We start from the raw sequence: 15,777 nt of genomic DNA, 5'->3' as shown, positions 1-15,777 counted from the left end.
CCCTACTGGTTTGTGATTTTTCTTTCACAATATAATATCCTAGGGACGGCTTCAGGACCATTCCCTACAAAGCTACTCAATGCGCCTGACTGTGGTGAGGAAAAAACTTGGGCCCAGATGTGAACCCCCAACACACTGCTTCTTTCACTGAGAAAGTCTCGCTACCAGAGCTGATCCTGTCTCAAGTGTGCGAGCGGCACCGAGGTGCAGCCTCTGAGCACAGGCTCCTCTGGGAGACGGTGAGACAGTCCAGCCGCGGGGCTCTGGGGAGCACGGGCCCGGTCCAGCCCACCGATCTCCGTCTCGAGTGTTGCGCTGGTACCCCAGATCCACTGGCCGGAGCTCTATGTTTTCCCATCCGGCACTCCTGTGACCCTGTGCTGCCAAGTCAGTCTGAGGGGAGCGATGGCCTCTCGGGGTCTGCGGCCCGAGTGGTGTGCAGACAGGTTCCGGGCCCCCCTGGCTCCTGAGCTCACCAGTGAGCCTGCTCCACTTCTAACAGATGTGCCTTTGGGCAGAAGCAGAAAAGAGCTTCCTGCTTGTTCCTCGGAAGGCATCCTATTCACACTCACATCTAAATAGAAGGCAGAGGTCACGGAGGGAGATAATTGTTCCTTTATTCAGCAGCTGGCCCAGGACGGCTGGTCCTGTGACCCAGCTGCACCGGGAAGAACTCCAAAGCCTCCACCCAGCATTGCACAGGATGCCTGGCAGATGCAAGGGCCTTGGACACAAATGTTCTGGGCAGAAGCTGTTACAAATTCCACTTTTAAAAAAATGAGGAAGCCCGGCCTTCCTGGAGCCGCCAGGGTGCTTATTTATAGCGGCCTGGGCCCCAGCATTTCCATACAGATGGGGGCGAGACAGCCCCGCCAGAAGGAACAGAAACTCACGCTGGTCCTACGTAGTGTTTTTGCCTCCCTGCTCCTTTTAGGGAAGTAGAGGTACCTAACATTTGCCTGGCAAATACAATGGTTTCTTTAGGTGACGTGGGTCAGGTCAAGAGCTGGCCATCAGGAAGCTCGGGAAAGTCTGAGCCCAGGCTGGGAAGTGGGAGGCCCTGGCACACAAGGCCACCATGCAGGGCCAGCCTGGCCGCGGCCCACCCCCTCCCGTCCCCTCCTCTGAGCGCTGTTGTCACTGCCCTTGAGCTGGTGAGGTCGCCATGCCGCCCAGAAGTGAGTGCGGGGGTGGTCATGGCTTCTGCGGATGCCAGGCCTCCCGCAGGGGCCCCCTTCAGGCCTGTGCTCATACACAGGGAGGACTCGGGCACGGAGGCGTCTGACCCACTGGGCCTCGCCCAGCCCTGGCAATTTCAAGGAAATGGACAGGACGTGAGGCCACCTCACTTTGGCCTTTGCCCACAGAAGCCCCATCGTTCTCACAGTTTATTAACAAGTTGGCAATAAACCCAACTGGTTCAAACAAGTGTGTTCCCGGTGGCCTGTCGCTGGAGGATGCCAACTAAATAGCAGGCTCGTCAAGGTTCAGCTGAGACCCTCAGTGCCTCGGGCCGAGACCCTCAACTCAGAGAAGTGTGCAGAGAGCTGGCGTCTCCGGCTGCGGCTGCCCCGCCCTGGCCAGGAACGGGTCTCAGGTGGTCTCAGGTGAGCCCATCTCCCAGCATCTCACACTTCTCCGGTCTGGGCTGTCCGGCCGCCTGGGTCACACCTGACTGCTGCCTGTTCTTCTCTCCTCACCTCTGCCGGCACCTCCGAACCTGCTCAGCCCTCACGAAGGCCTGCCATCACCTCCTCACCTCCCGTTCCTTCCGAACCCCCACCTCAGTGTCACTTAAACTCGCAACCCTCAGTCCAGGGCTCGCAGAACCCATCAGTGGCTTTCTCGTCACGGTGAGCCAGGAAGGACAGCACCGAGGTCATCGCTTCCTTCTTGTGGCTCTCGCCTTCCCAGCTCTGAAATACGGGGACAGCAAGCTGCCACTCAGTAGTGCTTTTGCAGAGTGTGGCCAAGAGCACATTTCAGGGACTGAAGCTCTCCCTGCGACAGTGCGTTCGGAGGGGCTGCCGTGAGGTCGCTGCCTCTCAGGGGCTCCAGATGAAAGCACCATGTCAACGCAGCACGCTGGGTGGCCATCCCTGAAGTCACAGGAGACCAGGTTTGGGGACCCGGGCCCAGCAGCGCCACCCGCACAGCACCTTGTCACCCCGTCTCCACCCCACTGGGGCCGCTCTGGGCTACAGAGCGGTCCTCCTGCGCCGGCCAGGATGGAGGACTCAGCGGCACTGCAGGGAACCCCAACACTGCCTGGCTTTCCTCGTGGGCTGAGACTCACCCAGCCAAAATGCTCTCACCACAAACACGTTCTATTCTTTTCTTCGAACGAAAAAGGGTTATTGTCCCCGCTAAACCTCCTACCGTTTAAAAAAGTGGTTCCATATTAAAGTGACAAAAAATGGAGGAAAAAAGGAAAAGAATTAACAGGTAAAGCAGGTGACTTAATGTAGGGAAGGTTCAAATTCTTTCTTAAAGGAGAAGATGCGGCAGTGTGGGGACGGCCTTTTGGACTACCAGTGGGCCCCGCGAGGGTCCTCAAGAGGCTCCTGACACAGAGATGCGGTGGAGTCCTGCCTCGGGCTTTCCGCTGAGAGCGGGGCTTCCGCTGAGGACAGTCCCCTGGCCGTGCAGCAGGACCACCCAGGAGGGTCTCCAAGGGGGTGGGCGGGGCAGAGCGTCCACACTGAGCCCACCGGAGCCTCAGGGGGTCAGACCCGCTTCAACACCGTTTCGGGTTCGTGGTTTGGTGGAGGGGCCTAAACACAGCCTCAGTGAGTGGACTTCGGGTCTGCAGTGCTTCCAGGGCCCTTCGTCCACAAAGTGGGACTAGACACGAGTGTATGGGGGCCCGAAGTGTGGGCACCGGGGGCTGGCCGATGGGAAAGACCACTCTGCGCGACGTCAGTGCTCACACTGTCCCGCGGCAGGGAAGCGCCTCCCTGGCAGGGTGGCCACAACAGCACCACTATTCGGGGTAAAGGCAGGTACGGGACCAAGCACTGGACCCCTCGGCTGAGGACATCTGAGTCCCGCATCCTGCTCCGCAAGAGGCTGAGGCCGCTGGACCCGCCCACCTACCTGCCCAGAGCTCGGAGGTGATGTGAGGGGCCATCGGCGCGGCCATCACCATCAGGGCACACAGCGCGTCCTCGAACTCGGGGCTGTGGAGAAGAACTCTCTGCGGGGCTTGCTGAGGGAGAGGAAAGATGAGCATCGTGAGGCTGCGGAACAAAGGGGTGAGCACGGCCCGCGCGGCCGGGCACACCTGAAGCCCAGAGGCGGGAGGAAACCCTCCGGACCCGCCACTGCGCTCTGGAAAAAGCTCTCTCCCCAGTAAGTGACAGTATTGAAAACAGCTTCAGTGGTAACAGCAGCAAGTGCATTACTATTTACTACGCTTCAGTCTGATGCTAACTCATTCAGCTCTCACAACGACCTCCGAGGGCAGCATCTTACCCCTTCGGACAGAGGACACGGCTTAGGATGAGGGGAACAGTAATCTGCCCCCGGACACACGTTTAACCAAGGGACGAGTCCAGGCTACAATCTAGGTTGGTCTTTATTCAGAGAAACTCTGGACCCCTAGGGGTGAGGTTTCCTGGGTGCTGCAGGACCCGTGAGAAATGCAGAGACTGCTCGAAGGTTTTGCAACGGGGAGCCTCCAGTCCTCCTGCCCCGTAGGGGTCCCCATTCTCTTACACGGCTTTGCCTGTAACTGGAAGCACAGTGTACTCCTGAGGTCTGGTTAATCCCCTGTCATACCCCTTCCATTTATGACACACCTACTCTATACCAGACTTTAGGGATAGAATGTCCAGAATACTTTTATTTTATCTTACAGGATAAATGTCTCCACCCTCAAGGAGCTTACAGTCAATTAGGGAGGAACCAACAAAGGAATCGAGGATGCCACAGGATTCCGGAGGTGGGGAGGCAGGGTGGTTAGCACAGCCGGGTGTAAGCTGGTCGAATGGCTGGAAGTGATACGGGATGCCGTGAGGTGGTCGTAGGAAGAATGTTCTAAAAGGATTTCATGGAGGCTGTCAGTTCTCAGGGCACCCTCAGGAAGTCATGGTAAAAACTAGCCCAACGTGATCCTGGCTGGGTGGCTCAGTGGGTTAGAGCGTCGTCCTGGGCACTGAAAAGTTGCAGGTTTGATTCCTGGTCAGGGCACATGCCCAGGTTTGGGGCATGTACAGGAGGCAACCAACTGATGTTTCTCTCTCACATCAATGTTTCTCTCTCCCTTCCTCTCTTTCTAAAAAAAAAGGCAATAAAAACATATCCTTGGGTGAGGATTTAAAAAACACACACAGCCCTGGCCGGTTTGGCTCAGAGGTTAGAGCGTCGGCCCATGGACCAGAGAGTCCCAGGTTTGGTTGTTGCTAAGGGCATGTACCTCGGTTGCAGTGTGTCCCCAGCCCCATGGGGTTGTGTGAGTGGCAGCCAGTCAATGTGCCTCTCTCACATCGATGTTTCTCTCTCTCTCTTCCTCCCTCTCTCCCTCCCGCTCTACCTGAAGATAAATGCAAAAATGTCCTCCGGTGAGGATTAAAACACACACACACACACACACATACACACAAAACCTAGCCCAATGTAGTTGTGCTATTCAGGACATGTTTTTAGCACCCTGTGACAAAAACAATTTTGGCTTAATTTTATATGATCTATTTTATTTTTTTGGTACAGAGAAGCCAAAAATATTATTCATGGTCTTTTTAATAATGCATAGATAGCCCTGGCCAGTTTGGCTCAGTGGTTGGAGCGTCGGCCTGCGGTCCAGAGAGACCTGGGTTCGGTTCCTGCTAAGGCCATGTACTTTGGCTGCAGTTTGTCCCCGGCCCTGGTTGGTTGTGCGGGTGGCAGCCACTCGATGTGTCCCTTTCACGTCGATGTTTCTCTCTCTCTCTCTCTTCCTCTCTCTCCCTCCCGCTCTATCTGAACAAAAAATGGAAAAATGTCCTTGGGTGAGGATAAAAAAAATAAAGATATATGTCTGAATAGAAAAGGTCTACATTGGCCCTGCCCCTGGTTCCTGGCACAGAGCTCCCAAACCCTCTGGAATTCCCGGGGAGAGAGGAGTGTCTTTTGTTCTGATGAGGCGGCTCTGGGTGGGCTCCGGAACAGCTCCAGGGCGGGCTGGTCACCAGAGACCAAGCCATGATGGACCTTCAGCCCACCCCCCGTTCTCTGAAGAGAGAAACGGAGTTAGTGATCGCACGGCTCCATTACAATCCCGAGAGCACAGGGTCCGGGAGCTTCCGGACTACTGCCACGTGGGGGCCGGGGAGAGCGGCGCGCAGGAGGGTGTCACTTCCCCGTCAGTGTGATCTCTGAGCAGCCGTCTAAGAGGTCAGGGCGCAGGGAAAGCTTCCAGAGGGCTGTGGGCAGAGCAAGCTGCCAGGGAGCAGACATTCTCTATGCTATTTGCCCCTTTTCCTGATTGAAAAAACAACAAACCCTCAGCTCAGGAAATTTGGGAAATACAAAACCACCCACACTGTGCCCCCAGAAAACAACCCAGTGCATTATATCCCAGTCTCCAAAAATGCAAAAATATGGGCGTGCACGCTCATACCCCTCACATCTTCACGGCTGGGGTTTTCGCCACGTGGACACCTGGGTAGTGTGTTTTTAGTCAATGCTATGATGTCTGTGCGGTGGCACATTTTCTTCCACTGACGTGGCAGACGTCATTTCACCACCTCCCAGAGGAGGACATTGGAATTCCACGTCTAATTATAAATCACCTGCCAATGGACAGGCGGGTCACAAGACAGTCACAACCCCGGGCTACCAACCTCAGAGCCAAGTGCTCCCTGGCGAGGTTGCGTCAACCACACCCATCACTGTCTTTACAGTAACACTAAGAATAGTTATGTTAAAAAGTCTCCGCAGCCCTGGCCGGTTTGGCTCAGCGGTTAGAGCGTCGGCCTGCGGTCCTGAGAGACCCGGGTTCGGTTCCCGCTAGGGGCGCGTACCTCAGTTGCAGTTTGTCCCCGGCCCTGGTCGGTTGTGCGGGTGGCAGCCACTCGATGTGTTCCTTTCACATCGATGTTTCTCTCTCTCTCTGTTCCTCTCTCTCCCTCCCACTCTACCTGAACAAAAAAAAAAAATGTAAAAATATCCTCAGGTGAGGATAAAAAAAAATAAAATAAAAAAAAAGTCTCCGCAAATTTGATAGGTATAAAAATAGCATTGCATCTTAAATCTGCATTTCATGATCATTAGTGGGGCAGGTTTTTTTGGGAGGGGCCACCAATTTGTTAGCTGTTTCTCATCTTCCATGAATTATTATCTTTTCACAACCTTTGACCACTTTTAGGTGTTTTCATATTACTATGTTAAGAGCTCAGTAACCTTTTTTCATCTATCTTTTCATTTGGCATGCTTTAAAATACAAAAAGTGTTAAGCTTTAAGTAGTCAAAGCTATAAATGTCTTCCACTGTTCATAAAAGCTTGGGGAGGGCTTCATTTTAAAATGCATTTGTTAAGTTTTAATGCCCCCTTTTCCCCTTGTCCAAACAGCCCAAGCTCCATTTGTTGACAAGTCCTTTACCCAGACAGAGAGACCACAGTCACATGTCATGAGAGACCGAGTCTGCACTGCAGAGGCCGATCTCTGTTCTCAGTGAGAGCACATCTGGCCGGTGCAGGCCGATCGAGTGTGAGCTGTTCAGGGCGCGGGGGTTCGCAGGAACCCAGGCAGCAGGAGCATGAAGAAAAGAGCACAGCTGAAGGTACGGGGCCCGCTGCTCTCGGAGCTGTCAATCAGCCAGATGTGTCACCTAACTCCCTGGGCCTCTGTGTCCTCATCACCAAACTATGGGGTCGGGTGGGGAAGGGGGTTAGGACCAGAGGACCTTTAGGGATCTTCCAGCTATAAAACCAGGTTGTGACTGTGGGAAAAATGCTTCTTTAAGATAACAGAGCCACTCGGGGAAAGTGACACCATGATACTATTCCCGGTCCCTGACCTGACACCTTGCCGGCCACCTCGCCATGTGGCAGGAAGCCTCCCTCTGCTACCAGCACATGGGCACAGACAGGCCACTTACCAAGAGGGCACTGCTGAGTCCCATCAGGTGAGAAATCGCGGAGTTCAGGGAGAAGTCCTCTGTGAAGTGGGCGGTCACCTAGGGGTAAAAGTTCAATTACTCACTTTCTTCTCAATTCCTCTAAGCTTTCCACAACAAAACAATGAATTATCGAAAAATGTGAAATTAAATGAATATAATCGGAGCTATCTATAAACGTATTCACTAGCTCAACTGATCACTATGTCTCATCAGCACAAAGAGTTTTAAAATCATGAGTGTCGTTTCCATGACTCAAGACTGTTCCTCGTCTCCCACAGCGGGGACTGTGCTGGTTCTCATAGAAAGTCCTCAGGAAAACGATGAATAGAGAGATGCAGACACACTGACGAGCAACCGTCAAAACAAGAGCAAACAGATGGGGTGAAGGATGGCACTTCTCAGTCACTTGACTTTAATTTTCAAGGATGATCATTAGTGTGGGACAGGGTCAGCCTTACATTTTCAGATCTGGAGCTGACATAAGAACACTACCATGATTTGTCAGCTTTTTCCTGTTTGTGTGCTTTTCGATTTGGACCGAGGGCAAGGACACAGAAAAGTAACACATCTTTAAGATGTCAAGAGTTCCCGACTTGCTGAAATAGCCCAGGTCTATGATCTGACAGAACAGAAGACCCGGCCAAATCCAGAGAGAAAGTATGTGGTATGAAAACAATCCTTCAGCGTCACTTGGATCCCCGAACTCAATTCCGTGCGTTTCGTCTTCCACACCAGAGGACAAGAGGACAAGAAGAAGTGTCCCCAAAGGATACCATGCTGGACCCAGGGCCCCTTCAGGTTACACAAACCAGAGAAGAAAAACCCACTCCTTCAATGTCATCAGTTACTAGAGTCCAGAGACGTGACCTTGGCTGACTTTACACGTTTGAATCAGCACATTAAAAAAAAAAATCAGCCTGAGGAGCATTTGGGGTATCTGGTACCCATTAAAAATGGCTTCAGGTTTCCTAAATGCCTTCTTTCAGAGACAAATGACATTTTTTCACCAAGTTCTTTAAAAAGTAAAAGTCACTGCTTTAGGAAGAGCAGACTCCTTGCTAAAAAAAATGTAAAGGTTTTGTTATCTGTGAAGAATCTTTTTAAATGATTCAGACACAATACACTATTCTCTAAGAAGGTAACATGAAGAAGTCGTTTATTTGCAAAAAGTAACCCACAATAACTCACACGAATACTGTGTAACAAAGTAACCTAGTGGGCAAGTCCGGGCTACGCTGAGCAGCGGGGAACATGGGTTCCAGTCTCTCGGTCCCTCACTGGCTGTGTGACTTGCCGCAAGGCATTTAACCTCTCTGAACCTCATCTATGTACCCATCTGTAAAATGAGGATGCTGAAGAAGTCTCTCCACGCCCCTTTCAACTCTCAAGTTCTGTTTCTGTTGCTATGAGGTATGGAGTGTGTCGTCAGCGTGATCCTGAACTGGGCTCTCTGCCTGGACGTGTCAGGTGTGGACACGTGGAAAGCGGGCAGCTTCCCGAGACCGGGATAGACACATTCGGCCATCATTGAGGGAGCTGTCTCCTGAACGCAGTCTTTCCACGAGACCGGTTGCACTTTTGCTCCACCTTAGTGAAATATGGAAGCAGAAGGGGCCACCGTGATGAGGAAGAAGACCCCCAAGGGCCCACCCTGAGAGAAGGGGGCACACAGACCTCGTGCCCCGGTTACAGAACCCCGGTGTCCCTGGAGTCTCTGACCTGAGAGATGACCGTGTTCTTGTACTCCCAGAGCTTCCGGGCCTCGGCTTTCTCCTGGCTGCTCAGCAGCTGAGGCCTGGGAACCTCCCCGGCAGCCCTGGCCTCGATGAATCGGGTTGCCAAGGACCAGAGACGCTGCTGCCATCTCAGCACGCCGGGGAGCGCGTCAGCTGAGGTCAGAGTCGGGGAGAGAGAGAGGGAGGGGGAGAGGGAGAGGGATAGAGAGAGGGAAAGGGAGAGAGGGGCACGTTAGAATGACTGACTGCTATACCTAACCCGAGAGAAACACCTGTGAATTGAAGACACACTTCACTTTGCCCCGGTGGATGTATCCGAGGGCAGGTGGGAGGGTCCTCCCTGGCTTCCGGTGTCTGGGAACTCAGTCCTGGGCAGGTTCTATCGGATCTTAGTGCCCCAGATATTCTGAGCACCAGACGGAGGGCTACACAGTGCTGCCCACGGCCTGTCCCTGGCCACGGCGAGCTCAGAGGCTCGGGCCAGAACGTGCACACTGCGCGGCTGCCTGGAGGAAGGGTTTGCTGTGACGAGTGTCTGTGGCACGGACAGCGTGCGTGGAGACACAGTGGGCTCCACTGGGCAAGCTCACCTCACCTGCGCAGGTAGCACGCAGTGGCGGTGGTCTGCGGACGCTGGGAGCAGAAGCCACTGTACAGCATGAGCTGTTTCAATGCAGCTGTGTCCTTGCCCACGTGTGTATGACCCACATGAAACGTGGTCATCAAATCTAGCTGCCGTCTGATTCTCTGGAGAAGCTGAACAACCTCACCTCGCAGTCCTGGGCCACAGGGTCAGGCAGATTAAGGCCAGTCCAGTCTTTTACTCTTTGGCCACTGGACTAGGTGTTCCTGAGCCTGATGCACACAGAACCTTCCGGAAGGCTTCCTAGAAGCAGCTTCCTGGAGGCCATCGTGCAGGGAGGGGTGTGGAGAGAAGCTGTGCCTACAGGTCTGACTTTCTCATCCCTGGGCTTCTCACGAAGTCAGTTCCAGGACGGGGACTGTGATGAGACGTCCACCCCGACGGTGAGCCCAGGCACCTGCCAGCGTCTTCCCATCACAACACGTGGGGCAGGCCACCCAAGGAAGAGCGAATGCCGGCTGGACAGTTTATTCTAGGATATCCAGATTATTCTATTTTTAATATTTTTTCTTTGTTGATTTTAGAGAGAGAGGAAGGGAGAGGGAGAGAGAGATGGAAACATCGATGAGAGAGAACATCGACTGGCCACCTCCTGCATGCCTCTCACTGGGGATTTGGCCCACAACCTGGGCATGTGCCCAGCGACCTCTTGGTGCATGGGTCAACGCTCAACCACTGAGTGACACCAGCTGGGCAGGATGTCCAGATTATTTTATATATTCTATTATATATATTACTTATAAACGCGTAATATGCATATCACATACTACACAAGTATGTAATATGTATGTTAAATATAATACTTGCACTATTTATAAGTATACAATGTGTGTATATAATAATATGATGAACCCGAGATCACTTCCTGCCACTCTAGATCTAAACAACCCTGGAGACAGACAGCCCGTGGCACTCTGGACGCGGCGGCGGTGACCGCAGAGGTCATAGGCAACACCAGGCAGGCCCGGGCAGGGGTTCTGGATTGGTGAGAAGCGATGACACTGGTCTAGGAAAAGCCTTTCAGGGCAGATCACAGGGGACTGGCCTCTGGGGACCACAGCGGGACTACGGGCAGCATGGAAGCCAGTCTGGCTCCAAGGACAGGTTCTCAAGGTGGGTGCTCGTGGAACCTGCTTGAGACCCCACAGGCGTGCGGGAGGCAGGCTCCTGGGCCCGCCCTGGGGGCCGTGTCGGCAGGTCAAGGGTGAGGACTAGGAATCCGTGATGCCAACAAGCTCCCCAGGTGAGTCGGAGGTCATTCATCTGAGACACTGGGCTATGAGAGGAGCCACCCTGGGCTAAGGTGTGGACAGACCGCTGCTCGATTCATGGAACCGGCCTCGAGAATCCTCTCCCATGGCCTTCAGCAAGGACAGCTGCATCCCCAACTCCTTCAGGGCCCGAGGTGGGTGAAGAGCCAGTCAGGGAGAGGCAGGCGACTTACTCTTGACATCCCACAAGAGGTCCTTCTCCGGAGGCGCGGCGAAGAGCAGGTACAGGCGGACCGTGTCGATGCCGTACTGCTCGACCACCTCCTCGGGGTCCACCCCGTTGTGCTTGGACTTGCTCATCTTCTCCCACGTCACCTCCAGCTTCTCTTTTGTTTGTGCGTGAACAGGGACAGAACCTAAAATGATACACAGGCCTGGTACGTGCGACCTGGTTCTGTAAAACACATTCTGTAAGAGAATAGTGGTGACTAACACACGTGCCCATGGGAAGAACTCCGCCTAACCTTTCTCTCCTGCCACATTATACTATAAGAAGTGTTTTAAATAAATAAGCCCATTTCCACCACAAATCTTCCTTTCACGGATATGTAGTAGTCATAAGGGCCTGTGATGGTTTTTTCTCGACCATAAAATAAGGCAGAGCGATCTCCCCCTTCATAAAGGCACATACAAAAGGAGAGAACAGAAAAGGCTGAGGACTCAGAGACACTGCGGTCTTCCCTGTGGACTCGGGGCTCCTGTGATCACTGGCGAGGCCTCAGCAGCACAGCACTGAGAGGTCACCTGACCTCCAGGCCTGGTCTCAGTCGCCAAAACGATCTCCTGCTGTCAGGGCCACGGAGCTAACTCACTGCGGTCACACTGAACATGGCCCTCCGTGCGGCCAGCCCGCCACTCCCTGTTCTTGGAAGTGTCCCCTGCCCTCCCACACATGTGGTCCAGACGGTGCTGACGGAGGAGGCCTTACATGGCCATGTCTGGACGAGGTGACCTTGTTGCAAGCCCCAGTGGCTGGGGCCAGCAAGGGCACCTGACAAGGCCTCTCTCGAGATCCAGAACTAAGAGACAGCAGCTCTTGCTTTAACCTTGAGCACTGGAAGCAAAGACCCAGAGAGATGGGGCAGGCGTGGCACCTCGTCAACGACAATGACGGAGACGATCCAAGCCTGGAAAGAGGGCAGAAGCACAGAGAGAAGCAGGAAGAGGAGCCAGGGGCTCGAGAGACAGAGAGAGGAGTGGCCTGGTCACTTCCCACTGCTGTGGGCGGTGGTATTTCCTGCAGCTGCACTGGGGTGATGTCCCATACCCTCGTGCTAAAGCCGCCTCTGGGTGGATTTCTGCTCTGACTTCACAACAACCAAACTCCTAAAAGCCAAGTCCATACTTCATGAGAGGCACACCCACTAAGTAGACGGAGGCCTGCCCTGCGGAAACAAGATTCTCTCCCAGGGGACAAGTGCGCGGCCCGACGACCTCGGAGCCAAGGGGGTGTTTGTGCTGGCTGTGCTGAGGCTCGGGAACCACGGCCCTGCCCCCGCCCTGCACCGCCCTGGGCTGTGGCTCGCCTTTACAGCCTGCGTGCAAGTCAGGAGCAAGGATCTTTCTGGGCAGAGAAGTTGAGAAGTCAGGAAAGGTGCCCTCTCTCGGCAGACGTGGCCCGAGGTGCATGGTCTCGGCACACGGCTGGGTATCAGGCCCTGCTCAGCCCCTCGGCTGGAGCCTCTGCAGCTCACAAACCGCACAGCTGTGCCGCAGCCCCGCCCACCACCCTGACCGCTGCCCCCACAGCTGGGATCTGCCCCTGGGTTTGGCTCCTGTCCCCTCTGGTCCGTGTTGGAGAAACACTGCCAATTTCTGCTTCTCCAGCTTCTTTTTCTCCCAGGGTGACCACTCCTAACCGGATATATTACTACTTTAGTTAGGGAACTCATCAACGGCTCCCACCTAAACCTCTCTCGTGTTTGGCATGGGAGGCTGCCGACCATTTAAGGGGTGTTGGGTTTACTTAATGTTGCCCATTATGCGCTGGTTTTCTAACAAATGTCACGGCCAGAGTCTGGGGGTTTCTCACAGCTGCCTCTTCGCACACGGCCCTCCCCACTCTGCAACGTGTCGCTCACTGCTGGTATGCCGGGTGCACGAGACACCTGCCCCCATGAGGCCTACTGAGTTCTCCTTGAGGAAGAGTGGAAACAGGGGCGGGGAGAGGCTGGAGGAGCGGGGAGGAGAGGGGAGTCCAGGGAGTCGGGGAGACTTTCCACCAGGGCAGTGCTCGACAGGCGGCTACTGTGAGAGCAAGCAGAGAGGTGGCCCCCAGGTTCTCAAATGCTCCTCTAGACGACATGCGGAGAAATTCTGGGGGTACCCCAGTTTTGGAAAAGTGTCTCTTGAGTCTGGGGGCTCTGTCCCTGAAAGGGGCTGTCAAACATAAACCAGGACAGGAAGTGATGCCCAAGCTGGCTCTGGGTTACATACAAATGAGCACCCTGCCTCGCGCTAACACAGGCTGGAGTGGATGGGGCTGGGGAGCAGGCGGCCAGGCCCGGCGCAGCCTTCAGAGGGCGCCAGCCCAGAGCAGGCTGAGGCTGAGACCAGGAGGCCGACAGGTCCCGCTCCTGGCTTCTCCACCCAGCCAAGGTCTTTGTCAAGGGCCCTCAGGCCAGGCTTTTCTGCACATACCTGGATGAGACCCTTCTTACCTGTGAGATCTATTTCCTCTCTCCGGAGATACTGACCAGATGGTAGGCGGAATGTCTGCCCCTTAATAAGGCCTTGGGCCAGCAGCTTATGAAAAGGCTCTCTGAGAAAAGACAACAGAAACAGAAAACTGATGGGGTAGGAATTCAAAGCATCCAGAAAACAGCAGTAAAAAGTTTACCAGCTGATGGACAGAGAGAATCACCCTCTCTGAAAACTGTAGGCCGAGCAATGCCACTTGTAAACCCACTTGAACAAACGGCTCCTTATAAATGAGCAGTAAGAGCCCTGGCTGGGTAGCTCAGGTGGTTAGGGCGTCATCACAATACACCAAGGTTGTGGGTTCAATCACCGGCCAGGGCACGTACAAGAAGCAACAAATGAATGAATAGAACAAATCGATCTCTCTCTCTCCCTCTTCTTCTTTAAAATAAACAAACAAACAAATAAATAAAATTAAAACAAATAAATAAGCAGTAAAAAAAATTAAGTCAAACCAGAAGGTGCTGACTTCTTTCCACTGTGGCAAAATGGAGAGAACCTAGGCTTCAACTTGGAAGGCCTGGGCTTGAGCCTCAGTTCTGCTTCTCGGTGGATGCTACGAGCCAAGGCAAGTCACTTGTTCTTAGCATCAATTTGCTCATCTGTAAACGGAGGCAGTAAAAATCTGCCTCAAAGGGCTGCTGGGAAGACGAACTGCAATGAGCGCATGAACGTACTCGTACATCTGAAAAAAACACACAAATGCCAGCTCCCTGCTGACCCCAGCATCAGGAAGGGCCGAGAGGACACAGAGGTTCAAGGTGGGGCTCCTTCAAGCAAGTTACTTTCCCCCTTAGCTTTACACACAGCACCTGCTCACAGCCTTTAGGAATGTTTGTCACACAATTTATACACGAATATACCCGTTCTGTTCATCAAACTCTCACACTGAATTACTTTATTTCAGATTTGCAATGGTTTATTCGGAAGAGTCCACCTGGCTCAGCTCTGAAGCACAGGAGCAAGAGCTATCCCAGTCACAGAATGACCTACGGACAGGGACTGCTAACACGTCCGCGTGTCACATTCACGGAGGCCCACGGAGAAGGGTGATGTCCTCCGTGCACATCGCCAGCGGCCTGCGTCCCTGGGGGGCTTCAAGTTCACTCACACAGGGTGGCTTTTACTCAGAAGTTCAAAAAAACCCAACAACTTCAAAGAGGCCAAACAGACCATAAACCTCTCTAGTGATGTCGGCAAATGTGGCTTTGCGGATTTTGTAGGCCGTCTAATTTGGATGAACTGTTATTAAGGCCTCTGGACAGGCCCCCGATTTGTACACTGTGCAGCCCCCGTCACAAGGCTGTGTGGACAGAGGTGGCTTAAAGGAAACGTTCCAGTGGATTTGGGGGTGCGGGGCAGAGTTGAACAGAGACTGGGCAGGAAAGAAAGAGGGTCAGCTAGAATAAAAGGGTTCCTGGCCTTTGTGTTTTAGTCTTGTGATGAACATGTGTGTGTGTCCATGCTGCTGCCTAACACGAGAGAAACAGACCGTAAGTCCCCCTGCTGTGCTCGGTGCCCGAGGAGCGTCTGCCGCTCTCAGGCTCAAGTCGCCCGCACTAGCTGGGAAGGTCTTGCCTCTCGGCTCTCACTGCGAGTCCACCGCTGTGGTCACTCTTAAGAGAAATTTCTGAAAAGATGTCTTTGGGATGGAAGGTGGGAGGGAATAGTCTAGATCTCGAAGATAAATCAAAACCAGTAGCATTTACTCCTCAAGAAGGGTAGGCGAAGAAACAGGAACCCCACTCTCTGTTCCTGCAGTTTATCAAGTGGCACAACGCTGCCGCCTACCGGGAGCGAACGGAATTGCAACCTACCGGCCTTGCTGTCAAGATTTCAAACTGGGCACTTCCAGCTCACAGGAGGACCAGCAGGAACAAGGGAATGAGAGTGGGAGAGAACTCCAAGAGCATTTGCGTGGAATTTCAGTGGGGAAGGGGTGCTTCCCAGCTCCTAGAATGCTGCTTGTTCCCCAATGACCCTCCACCCTGACTCTTCCAGGGCCCCATAGGGTGCTCCACAGGGCTGTAGGAACCTGGTTCTCCTTTTCTGGATGAAGCTGACCACATCCACCCCCACGTGCAATTTAGCTCTAAATGAGGACCCACGCTTGTTTATTTATTCAACACACATCTGAGCAACAACTGGGTACAGAGCACTCTGCAATTAATCAGAGAGCTTATAGTAAAATGGGCAGCCCAAGACATGCTCATAACAGTCAACACCTCAAGGAGGCGGCACCAAGGGTGAGATGCAGGGGCACGGTACATGGGAATGAGGGTCAAGGGGACGTCAAGGACCCTGCTGGACTGGGAACCAGTCCTGC

The 15,777-nt window shown here is 53.6% G+C and overlaps 1 protein-coding gene across 1 annotated transcript in view; it reads right to left on the bottom strand.

Moving 5' to 3' along the window:
* The window catches only part of LARS2 (leucyl-tRNA synthetase 2, mitochondrial), a 127,248-nt gene that overhangs the window by 10,553 nt on the left and 100,918 nt on the right, over positions 1-15,777 (bottom strand). The window contains exons 15-19 of the mRNA XM_036266338.1: positions 13,412-13,512; positions 10,925-11,107; positions 8,821-8,990; positions 7,081-7,158; positions 3,097-3,208 (exon numbers count right to left, since the gene is read on the bottom strand). Coding sequence (XP_036122231.1) covers positions 3,097-3,208; positions 7,081-7,158; positions 8,821-8,990; positions 10,925-11,107; positions 13,412-13,512 — 644 coding nt within the window. The remainder of the gene's footprint in view (positions 1-3,096; positions 3,209-7,080; positions 7,159-8,820; positions 8,991-10,924; positions 11,108-13,411; positions 13,513-15,777) is intronic.

Source organism: Molossus molossus, unplaced genomic scaffold, assembly GCF_014108415.1.
Source record: "Molossus molossus isolate mMolMol1 unplaced genomic scaffold, mMolMol1.p scaffold_m16_p_18, whole genome shotgun sequence".
NCBI classification, from domain to species: domain Eukaryota; kingdom Metazoa; phylum Chordata; class Mammalia; order Chiroptera; family Molossidae; genus Molossus; species Molossus molossus.
This window is presented reverse-complemented; position numbering and strand designations above follow the sequence as displayed.